The sequence below is a fragment of the Vombatus ursinus genome, unplaced genomic scaffold (genome assembly GCF_900497805.2).
Source record: "Vombatus ursinus unplaced genomic scaffold, bare-nosed wombat genome assembly UNPS02014791.1, whole genome shotgun sequence".
In the NCBI taxonomy this organism is placed as follows: Eukaryota; Metazoa; Chordata; class Mammalia; order Diprotodontia; family Vombatidae; genus Vombatus; species Vombatus ursinus.
The window spans coordinates 81,219,080-81,231,071 of NW_020954569.1; the positions used below are offsets into that span (position 1 = coordinate 81,219,080).

An 11,992-nucleotide genomic window follows, 5' to 3' on the forward strand; every position below is an offset into this window, starting at 1 on the left:
CTGGAAGGAAAAAAAAAGGCCTCAATACATAGCTACATAGTCCTACAAAGTACATTTCCACATTAGCCAAGTACAAAAAGGTATGTTTTTCTCTTCTGCATTTTAAGTTCATCACATCAAGTAAGCTATGCTTCATCTTCATTCTTTTTGACTGGTGGTTTGTCATTGCATTTATGAGTTCTACAGTTTTTCTAAGTTGTTTTTCCTCTATGTGATCATTATTCCATTTCTGTATCAGTTCATAATTGTCTTCCCTTTTCCCTTAGAAATTGTCCATTTTATAAAAATTTCTAATGGCACAATAATATTTCTTACATTCATGTATCACAATTTGCTCAGACACATTCCTCAAAAGGGGGAAAATCCCTTTCCAATTTTTGGCTTCGAAAAGAGCTGCTATTAATATTTTTCTACATAAAGATTTGCTTCCTCTTTCTTTGAGTTCTTTGGAGTATAGGCTTAATAGTGATACAGCCATAAGCACAGAATAAGTATAATATACTTTAACTTTTTGGACATAGCTCCAGATTGCTTTCCAGAATGGCTAGACCATGTCATGGCACCACTAATAGCACATTCATGCACTTAACCACAGCCCCAACATTTATCATTTTTCTCTTCTGAATCTTTGTCAGTCTAATACACATGAAGTGAAGGCCAACGCTGCTTTAATTTGCAAATTATTAGTGATCTGGAGTATTTTTATAGCTTAGCTTTCTCCCCTTTGAAAACTCCCTACTTTGGGTTTATCAAATAGTAAATTACTATAGTCATCAACTACTGTGTCTTGCATTTTTAACCTATTCCATTGATCCACCACTCTATTTCTTAGCCAGTACCACGTAGTTTTGATGACTGCTGCTTTATATTACAATTTAAGATCTGGAATGGCTGGGCCACCTTCCCCTGCATTTCTTTTCATTAGTTCCCATGATATTCTGGACCTTTTGTTATTCCAAATGAATCTTATTATTTTTTCTAGTGCTATAAAATAACTTTTTGGTAGTTTGATTGGTATGGCACTGAATAAGTAAATTAGCTTAGGTAGAATTGTCATTTTTATTATATTAGCTTGGCCTATCCATGAGCAACTGATGTTTTTCCAATTATTTATATCTTTAATTGTATTATAAAGCAGCAATCATCAAAACTACTTGGTACTGGCTAAGAAATAGAGTGGTGGATCAGTGGAATACATTAGGTATGCAAGACACAGAAGTCAATGACTATAATAATCTACTATTTGATAAACCCAAAGACCCCAGCTTCTGGGATAAGAACTCAATATTTGACAAAAACTGCTGGGAAAACTGGAAAAGAGTATGGCAGAAACTAGGCATAGACCAAAAATCTCACACCATATACCAAAATAAGGTCAAAATGGGTTCATGATTTAGATATAAAGGCTGATATTGTAAGCAAACTGGGATAGCAAGGAATAGTTTCCCTATAAGATTTATGGAGAACAGAAGAATTCATGACCAAACAGGAGATAGAGAACACTACGAAAAGCAAAATGGATAACTTTGATTACATTAAATTGAAAAGTTTTTGCCCAAAGCCAATGCAACCAAGATAGAAGGAAAGGAGAAAATTGGGAAAGAATTTTTACAACCAGTCTCTGATAAGGGACTCATTTCCAAAATACATAGAGAACTAAGTCAAATTTATAAGAATACAAGTCATTCCCCAATTGATAAATGGTCAAAGGATATGAACAGGCAGTGCTTAGATGAAGAAATTAAAGCCATCTATAGTCATATGAAAAAATGCTCTAAATCATTATTGATTAGAGAAATAGAAATCAAAACAACTCTGAGGTACCACATCACAAATCTATCAGATTGCCTAACATGACAAAACAGGACAATGATAAATGTTGGAGAAGTGGGAAAATTGGAACACTGATGCATTGTTGGTGGAGTTGTGAAATGATCCAACCATTTTGGAGATGATTTTAGAACTATGCCCAAAGGGCTATAAAAATGTGCATACCCTCTGACCCAGCAATACCACTTCTAGAGCTGTATCCCAAAGAGACCATACAAATGGGAAAAGGACGCATATGTACAAAAATATTTATAGCAGCTCTTTCTGTGGTGGCAAAGAATTGGAAATTGAGGGGATGCCCATCAATTGGGAAATGGCTGAGCAAGTTGTGGTATATGAATGTGATGGGATACTACTGTGCTACAAGAAACGATGAGTAGGCAGACTTCAGAAAAACCTGGAAAGACTTGTACAAACTGATACTGAGTCAAGTGAGCAGAACCAGGAGAACGTTGTACACAGTAACAGCCACACTGTGCTATGACTAATATTGATAGACTTAGCCCTTCTCAGCAATGCAAGGATCTAAGACATCTCCAAAGGCCTCATGATGGAAAATGCTATTCACATCCAAAGAAAGAACCATGGAGTTTGAATGCAGATCGAAGCACACTATTTGCTATTTTTTTTCTTCTGTTGTGTTTTGTTTTCTCTTTCTGGTGGAGTTCCTCCTATTGGTTCTAATTCTTACTTACAACATGACTAATGTGAAAATGTTTAATAGGAAGGTATATGTATAGCCTATATCAGATTTTGCACCGTCTTGGGGGCGAAGGGGGGGAAATTTAAAACTCAAAAGCCTATGGAAGTGATTGTTGATAAATCAAAATAAACTAATTAAAAAAAAAGAAAAAATGAAAACTGCCTACTCCTTTGATCATGTACATTGTGAAATGGTGCAGTCTTATAATTTTGAATCAGTTCCTTACATATCTTGGACATAAGACCTTTATCATAACTTGATGCAAAGATTTTTTTCTAGTTATCTGTTTCCCTTCTCATTTTTACATTAGATTTGTTTATACAAAATCTTTTAAAATTTATATAAAGTGTACATTTTATCTTGTGTGATCCTTTCTATCAAATGGATGGCAATTAACTCTTCCCTATCCATAGATACAAAAGGTAATTTTTTGCTTACTCTTATAATTTATGATGTGACATCTTAATATCTTGGTCATGTGTGCATTGGTGTACAATGTGAAGTGTTGGTCTACACTTAATTTCTAGCAGAGTGCCACTCAGTTTTCTCAATATTTTTGTCAAATAGTCCTCACTATCTATTAAAGACCATTAAAAATATGGGCTTCAAAATAAAAATGTGAATGTAAAGGAATTTCTCCCCAAAAAGTTGGCTTTCAGTTTTAGAAAGGGGAAAAAATAAACTGAAAGTCACAGAATTTTTATGTTGGAAGGGACCTCATTAGTCATTTGTCCAACTCATATCTGAAAGGAATCTTCATTGAAAAAAAAAAAGCAGCATAATAGGGGCAGCTAGGTGGTGCAGTGGATAAAACACTGGCCCTGGAGTCAGAAGGACCTGAGTTCAAATCTGCCCTCAGACACAACACTCACTAGCTGTCTGACTCTGGGCAAGTCATTTAACCCCAACTGCCTTACCAAAAAAAAAAAAAAAAAAAAAAAAAGGAATCTTCAATGTAACTAATAAGTAGTCAATCAGCCTCTGTCCAAAGAACTCCATTGATGAGAAACACCCTCTCCCCCACCTCCCTAAGATGGTCCATTCAACTTTCTAGTTGTTGAGAAGTTTTTCCTGACAAGAAGCCCATTAGCCTTCAGCTTCTATCATTCCTGCTCCTTTAGCCAATAAAACCCGAGCTCTATTCCTCTTTTAAAGTGGGGTCATTTAATTACTTGGAAGAAAGTTATAATATCTTCCCTGAGTCTTCTTTTTTCCACACTAAACCACCCCAGTCCATTCACTCATTCTCATGGTATGTACTCAAGTTATTTAACTGTCTTGGTTGTACTATTCTAGATGCTCTTCAGCTTATCAATGTTATTTTTAAACTGTGGTCCCCAGACCTGAACATGATGCTTTAGAAGTGGTCTATGATCTTCCTTAAAGGATATATTATTACCTCTGCATTCCTGTAAGTTATGAATCCATAAATGGTACCCCAAGATTTAATTTAACTTTTGGGGCTGCCACAACGAACAGCTGACTTATACTAGGCCCGCAGTACACTAACACCATCAGATCTTTTTCAAAGTACTGTCTAACTATGGCTTCTCCCAATCTGAACTTATGAAGCTTATTTCTGAACCTAAGTATAAGACTTCATTTTTATCCCTATCGAATTTCATTTCATAAGATTTAGCCCGTAGCTCTAGCCCAGGAGTTCTTACCACAAGTACATGAATTTGTTTTGCTTTTTAAAATACACTGATAACTGAACTTCAATATAATTGGTTTCTTTTGCAGTCATATGCATTTAAAAATATTGCTCTGAGAAGGAGTCCATAGGTTTCACCAGACTTCCAAAGGGGTCCATATGACTCATTAAAAAGTTAAGAACCCCTTCTCTAGACTGTCAAGATCTTTTTGGATCTTGACTGTCATCCAGTTATATATGCTTTCTCCAGAATTTTGTCTTCTACAAACTTGAGGAGTGTGCCATCTAGGCCTTTAGTGAAGTCATGAATAAAAATATATAAATATTAAAACAACAGAAAACAAAGCCCAAGTCCCTGAGGCACTCCATTGAAGATCTTCTGTCAAGTTAACATAGAAGAACGTTAATGACTACCCTGAGTTCAATCATTCAACCAGTTCTGAAGCTAATTTTATGTCATTGATCCATAACTATACTTTAACATTTGCTTGATTAAACCCAGAAAAAACTGTATCTATAGCATTTTCACATCCACTAATTTAGTAACTCCATCAAAACAGAAAACAAATGACCTGTTCTTGATAAAGCCACGCTGATTTTCTGTTACCCCCACTTTATTTTCCAGCTGTTTACTAACCTTTTCTTTAATAATCTATTCTAGAATTTCCCCAGGAATCACAGTCAAGCTCCGTGGTGCAGGGGTGGCCTTCTAGGTCCTTTAGACTGAGTCCAAGGTTTACAGAACAAATCCTTATATTAAGGGGATTTGTTCTATGAGGTTTGGATTCAGTCAAAGGACCACAATTGAGGACTTAGAGGGCCACATGTGGCCTCCAAGCCACAGGTTCCCCACCCCTGTTCTAGATAGTTTAAAGATTCTGACTATTCCCTTCTAAAATTTTAGAGATATATTTCTTCTTCAGTCCTTTGGTTTCCTCTCCTGTTCTCCATGATTACTTCATGTCACTGATGGTGGCAAGTGTTATATCAGCAAAAACAAGCATCAATTTTCTCAGCACCTGAGGATGTGACATAGCTTAATACACTGTCTTAAATATTACAAAAATAGAGGACATGAATGAGTAAAATATGTCAAAGATTGCTTTTAATTACCACGTAATGTTCATCAAAAATAGGTGTGACAGAATAAAATTTTTACTCTCCTGTTATGCCCAACTGCCTACTAAAAATTTCCACCTATATATCTCACAGGCATCTCAAAATCAACATATTCAAAACAGATCTCATCTTTCCTCGTATGCCTATCCCTCCAAAATTCCTTGTTTCTGTTGAGGGTATTACTATTCTTCTAATTATGCAGAATGGCAACCTATCTGTCCCCTGGGCCTAGAATGCTTTCCCCTCTTCACTCTTTACTCTTAGAACCCAATTCCTTAGTGCCTTCAAGGTTTAGCTCAAACGCCACATCCTCGAAGAGACCTTTCTTGATTCTCCTAGTTGTTACCAATCACCTTCCCCCCAAACCATATCACTATATCTATTTTGCATGTATCCTGTATTTACTAATCTGTGACCATATTGTATCTCCCCTCCCCCACCTCCAGCAAAAGAAAGCTATACCTATAATGGAAGTTCCAAAAACTGTTGAAGCTTAAAAGTGCACTAAGATTTTTGGGACCCCCTGTATTTTTACTTTGCAAAGTTAAAAATCCTTCATGATAGTAGCACGAATAAGTGTTTCTATGTAAGATATGTGAATACTCAGCTTTGAAAGTTTATATTTAAATCCTTTATGCAAAGGTATTTTAAGGAACATATTTATAGCTTACATTCCCTCCATCCCCCCACCGGGTGATTTGATCTTACTGGAGAAGAGGTGAATGGACAAATATCTACTATTTCCATAGCCTCATGATGACTATTAATGAAGAGTATGGCATTAATGTCAGGGAAGAACAATTATTAAATGTATTAACTGTGATTTGTACAATTATTTAAGTCTTCCTGCCAAGAAAATATTTAGTCAAGCTTCCTGATATAAAAATGCATTTCATTAACTGTAATTTAAAAATACTTGTAAAGTACAAGCAATTTTCATTTTATGTAGGATCAGCATATTTAGAGCTAAAAAGGACTTTTAAAGGTACTCTAATCCAATCCCCTTTATTTTATAGGTTAAGTAAACTGAGGTCTAGAGAAATTAAGTTACTTGCCCAAGGTCACACACACATGTGGCAGAGCTGAGATTTGAACCTAGGTTTTTCTGACTCTAAATTTAGCACGCTTTCCTTTGTGCCTTGTAGTTTACGTTATTGTGGGATTACAAAGGCAAGCTGTCTTAACTATTTTTGATAATGTGAACAAATCTAAGTACAATTTAAGGTATTGTTTTTGTGAAATATTCACGAATATGTGAAATGGCTGGTAAATTTTAGTCACATCTTTTTAATTCTTCAAGGTCATAGAAATATATTCCATATGAAGTTCTCTAAAGAATTAGCTTAACATCTTAGGAGACAGTTACGTGTCTGTAAACATATCCAAAGATAAATAATGACTAAGTACATCCTAAGTGAAATTTCTTTCCATACTGCATATTTCCAGTTTGAAACTTTTCAGAAAAAACTATTTTTAAAAGTTCCTCTCTCTCACACACAACCAAGTGGATCAATTAACAATTAGAATTCCAATGGAATTAGCACCTAATGAGTTAAGGTAACAGAAAAAACGGTCTTTTTCTTTATACAAGTCAAAAAAAGAGTCATCCCCTCCTCTTTTAGAACACTTAATACTTGGTAGTTTGATTTATGATACAGATTCTCATCTGCAACCTTTCTGGTAGCGAAGGATATGGGAAGTTCCAAATATCTCTTGAAAATTTCCATCCAAGCAACATCTAGGTACTCAAACAGTTACATCAAATGCAACTTTTGCTAGTTTTTAAACACCCATGACACAAAAGAAAGAACTTGCTATAGTGTAACATATTCAAGTTGGTGGGTTTTTAACATCTCCTTCCACTCCTCAGATTGCAGTTAGGTGAAGAGGCTAACACAATGTCATGGGCCTTTAGAATGTTTGACAAATATTTACATTTTATGTCATTAGTTTAAAAAACAAAACAAAACTGAATCTTTGTAGAGCTCTCTTAGTGAGGAACTTCCTCTACCAAAACAAACGGGCACTTGCAACTTCCAGTCTTAGAGACCTGCTCAGCATTATACAGCCAGTATGTGTCACACTAGAATGTGAGTCTTCTTGACTTCCAGGTCAACTCTCCAATTACTATACTGCCTCTCTATATTTGCGTTTATTTGAAAAAGCTTAATGAAAAAACTGCCTTGTCGTTTTTTGTAGCTAATGATCAAATGGAATTTTAAAAATATTTTAAAGACAAGTTTTAAGAGTTTTATAAACAAGTTTTAAGATTAATCCAAAGGTAAAGGAGGAAATCAGCCCTAGGTTTTTGCTGGTCTTTGATAAGATAAAAAGTACACAAAGGTTAGGACAAACTTTAGAAACCAATATTTGTTTTTCTTGCAGGAGAGTTCCCAATACCAATGAAACCACAGGTTGAATCCCTATCCCTTAGTGATTTTATACTAAGGCCTACTCATTTATTTTCTGAGGCAAATGCCAAAATTTCCTTATTTGTAGGTGCTGAAACCTTAAAATTATCTTCCTAAAATAACAGACAATGCTAGATGCATCTCAATGACTCAGTACTACAATGCTTGCACTATACATATATTTAATAAGATGGTAAGACAGTAAGACTAAGGGAGATTCTTATCCTATCTGGAAACTCACTTGCTATAATACAGGTGCCTTGTAGATTTAGTGGACCCTAACACTTCCTCTGTGTGTGTGTACTTCTCAGGATAACAATTCCATTGGTCTGGTAAATTGATGCCTAAATGCCTCAAGTTGGCAGGGAACTTAACTAACACAGAGTCTTACTATCCTTTATTCCTGAGAGTTAAGTTGGCCACCAAAGTAGCTTCCAAAGAGGGAAAAAATGCCTCAGGGAAAACAACAGATTCCCCACTCCCCCCCCCCAAGAGGATGGCAAGGCAAGGGGAAGTTGGGGGGAGGGTGAAAGCAGAGAGGTAGGTACTGTTTTAAGAGAAATGTAACACCATTCTTCTCCTATTCTTCACAGAGGGCTGGTGGGTGATCTGGCTCACCTTCCAAGGTGCCTTAACCCAAAGTCCTCTCCACTTAAAGAAGAGGGGATAGAGAGGTGAGAAGAGAAGAAAAGGAGAGGAGGGAATGGAGAAGAGATTAAGGGGGAAAAGTGAAGGAGCAGAGGAAGGGATCAAGAGGAAGAGAAAGGGGAGAAGAGGATAGAGAGAAAGTAGAAGGGAAGAGATGAAGAGAAAAGAGGAAAAGAGGAAGAGAAGCAGAAGAAGGGATAAAGAAGAAGAGAGAGGAGAAGAGAACAGAGAGGAGGAAGTGGAAAAGATGGGAAAAGACGGGATGGAGAAGAGAAGGGGGGAAAGGAGAAAGAGGAAGAAGAGAAGGAGGAGGGGATGAAGAGGAGAAAGTGGAGGGGATGGAGAAGAAGGAATGAAGACAGGAGAGAAGAAAGAAGAGAAAGAAAGAGCAGAGGAAGGGGTGAAGAGGAAGAGAAGTGGGGAAAGGATGCAGAGGAGAAAAGTGGAGGGAATGGAGAGGAAAGGGTTAAGAGAGGGAAAAGAGAAGAGGATGGGCAGAGGAAGGGGTGAAGAGAAGATGGAGAGGAAGGGATGAGAAGGAGGGAGAGGAGAAGAGGAGGAGCGGAGGACAGGATGCAGAGGATGGGGAGGGAAAAGAAGAGAAGAGGAAGAGCAGAGGAAGGGGTGAAGAGAAGAGGAGATGGAGAGGAAGGGACGAAGAGAGGGAGGAGGGAGAGGAGAAGAGGAGGAGCAGAGGCGAGGATGCAGAGGAAGAGGAGGAGAGAGGGGAGGAGGCGGAGGAGGAGACTGGCGGCGGGAGGGCTCAGCCTGCGCTTCCTCCCGGCCGGCCGCCGCTCGCCGGCTCCGCGCTCCGGCCCAGGCCTCGGGAGGCCATCTTAGTTTGCGGGCCTGCAGCGGCGCCTCCGTCCTCCGCCTCCTCCGGGGCCTCTCTCGCCCCCGGTCGCCCCGGGTCTCCCCGAGCCCGGGCGGGCGGGGGGCGGCGGACGGAGGCCCGGGCCGGCGGTCGCTCTCCCTCCTCCTCCTCCTCCTCCTCCTCCTCGGCCTCGGCCGCTCGGGGGCGGGGGGCAGGGGCGCAGCACGACGAGGGAGCCGTTACCTATACTGGGCCGCAGCCGCCGCCGCCGCCGCCCCGCTGTGGGTGAATCCAAAGTAGTTGCCGGTCGCCATTTTGGCATCTTCCCCCAGCCGGCTGGGCACTGCGGCGGGCGCCGCGGAGAGTCGGGTCCCATGGCGGGAGGAGGGAGACACGGAGGAGCGCAGCCACCGGGCAGGGGACGGTGGAGGGCAGGGAGGAGGGGGAGAGAGAGAGAGACACGCTCTGTGAGAAGCCGCCCTCACCCGCGGGGCCCAGGCCGCCGCCGCAGCAGCCGCCGCCTCCTCCCTCCTCCCGCCTCACACACACCCCGAGGCCTCCTCCCCTCCCCGCCTCCCCACCCCCCCTCACCTCGCCATCCCCGTCAGGAGGGCTAGGGGCGACGGGGGCTCACCGGGGGGGTAAATTATACTCACCATAGGTGAAGGAAACTACAGGGCATATGGGAATCATGGGCTCGGGCTGCTGCTGCTGAACTCTGAACTCTCACCCGCTGCCTCCCCTCCTCTGCCCGGCTCCTCCTCGGCGGAGAACAGACCCTCCGCCGCTGCTCTCACTGCGCAGGCGCCACCGATCCCGTGCACCCTGGGAGATGTAGTCCACTCTACCTCCTCTCCCTGCCTCTTCGTCTCTCCACCTCCTCCTCCTCCTCCTCCTCCCTTACTCCCCCTGCTCTTCCCTCCTCCTTCCTTACTCCCTCTGTTCTTCCCTCCTCCTCCTCTTCCTCCTCCTCCTCCTCTTCCTTCCTCCTCTACCCTCCTCCCCTTACTCCTCCTCGATCCTCTCCCTTGCTCCTCCCCTTGCTCCTCCTCCTCTTACCCCCCCTTCTTCTCTTTCTACGCTGCCTCCTTCTCTTCACTCCTCCTACTCTTCCTCCTATCTTTTTCTGCTCTTGAAGTATCCCTCGCTTATGTTCGCTTTCACTAGTCTCTCTTTCCTTCCTCTCCTCTTCGCATCTCTTTCATGTCCGTTCCGTTTCAGCGGGGCTTTAACTGGGGAATTTGGAACTGGAATGGTTTTCTAACCCCTTTTCAGAGACTGGAGGGAGAGAAGAGTGGGAGAAGTAGTATGAAACTAAAGCCCTTCCAAAAATAACTGAAATGCTCTTCTGCCTTAGCCCCCTCCCCGCCCCGCCCTGACAAACCGTGAAACATATACACACCCCTGCCGCCCCCTGAAATCACTCACATCCTCCGACCCCCGTACATATATCTCTTATTCTTCTCTTCGCTTACCATTTAGCATTTCCACTGCCTTACTTGTTTCCTTCTCTTCTTTCTTCCTAGTTGTCTCTCCTGTCTGTCTTTAGCGACCTTTCATTTCTTCTTTCCTTCTCCCTCCTTACCTCCTCCAGCTCTTCCCCTTTAACCTTCTTTCCTCTTTCCTCTCTTCTGTCCCAACTGCCTCTTGAGATGGTTAAAGAGAGTTGGTTGTGTGAAGCATACTTTACTCATGTGATTAAGGGCTTCATTTGTAAATAAAACAGCATGAGATCTTCACGTACCCGTGCCAGCCCAGGAAGTCTTCACGTACCCGTGCCAGCCCAGGAAGACTGTCGCAGTTCCTTTTTTTTTTTTTTAACCAACTCTCATCACCCTCGAAAGAAGAAATCTGAGTGTCTATAAGATCCTATTCAATATATGCTCCAAAGACACTTGTTCCGTTTTCAGAAGGGTAAAATGTAGAACGTTAATTGCTCTTAGAGAATGAATAGCATTGTATTCAAGATTATTAATGTTGCCCGAAGCAAAGGTTATCGGTGTTCCAGTGAAAGCACGTTGTTCTTTTGTTGCTGTAAATAGAATAACTCCCACAACAGGATATTACAATTTTACTTTTTTTAAAAGAAAATTTTGATGAGCCAGGAATTTCGATGAGCTATCTGGTTTCAAGGCACAGACTGTTTGGGGGTTGATATTGCAAATACTTACAAGGCTGTTTCAATAAAGGGGAGGAAAAGAACAGTTGTTAATCACCTGCCCAATAAAGAGGCTTGTCTGCACTAATTTTATGCTTGGTTTCCAGCCGGCCTTTGGCGGTTAAAGACTGGGTTAGAAAGTGAACTTGCAAGTGAACTTGCAAGAAAAAAAAGCGAATGGGGCTTGTCCACTTAGGTCTCTTCTCAGGGATGAGATAAATGCTACAGACTCACTACAGACTACAAGTACAGACTCCCAGAGGTGAGACAGCCCTTAGGAAGCGCCTTTACTTGTTCTTGATTGAATATTCGTTTTAAAAGATCACATTAACCTCCACTATTAAGTAACCATGCCCTTTTTTCAGGTCATCCTAAATGATACTGAAAAAAAAAATAAATTCAGCCTATCCTAGAAGAGTTCTGATTCTACCATTTGCCCAGATAGATGGAATTGTCAGACACAGCCTAAAAGATCAATAAAAGGATATTTAAAGGGTTGAATGAAGGCAGTCCATTACAGTTAGTTCTGTAATGCAGCATGGCATAAGGATGTAATGGGGAGGGGAGTGTGGTTAATCAAATATTCTAGTTAATTGATGATAACCATACCAAGATCCTCAATAATCCAGTCTCCCTGTGGTATGGATTTGTCCTT

At 40.9% G+C, this 11,992-nt stretch overlaps 1 protein-coding gene across 4 annotated transcripts in view; it reads right to left on the reverse strand.

Annotated features, from left to right (window-relative positions):
* ZFR (zinc finger RNA binding protein) overlaps positions 1–10,936 on the reverse strand; it is a 77,309-nt gene extending 66,373 nt beyond the window's left edge. For 2 of the 4 annotated variants that reach the window (XM_027868848.1, XM_027868846.1), the window contains exons 1-3: positions 10,655–10,932; positions 9,836–10,004; positions 9,423–9,522 (exon numbers count right to left, since the gene is read on the reverse strand). In XM_027868848.1, the coding sequence (XP_027724649.1) occupies positions 9,423–9,522; positions 9,836–9,872 (137 nt within the window). In that variant the 5' untranslated portion in view covers positions 9,873–10,004; positions 10,655–10,932. Of the gene's footprint in view, positions 1–9,422; positions 9,523–9,835; positions 10,005–10,654 lie in introns of all 4 variants that reach the window. The other 2 variants (XM_027868849.1, XM_027868847.1) reach the window with 2 other exon arrangements.
* Positions 10,937–11,992: the final 1,056 nt, after the last annotated feature.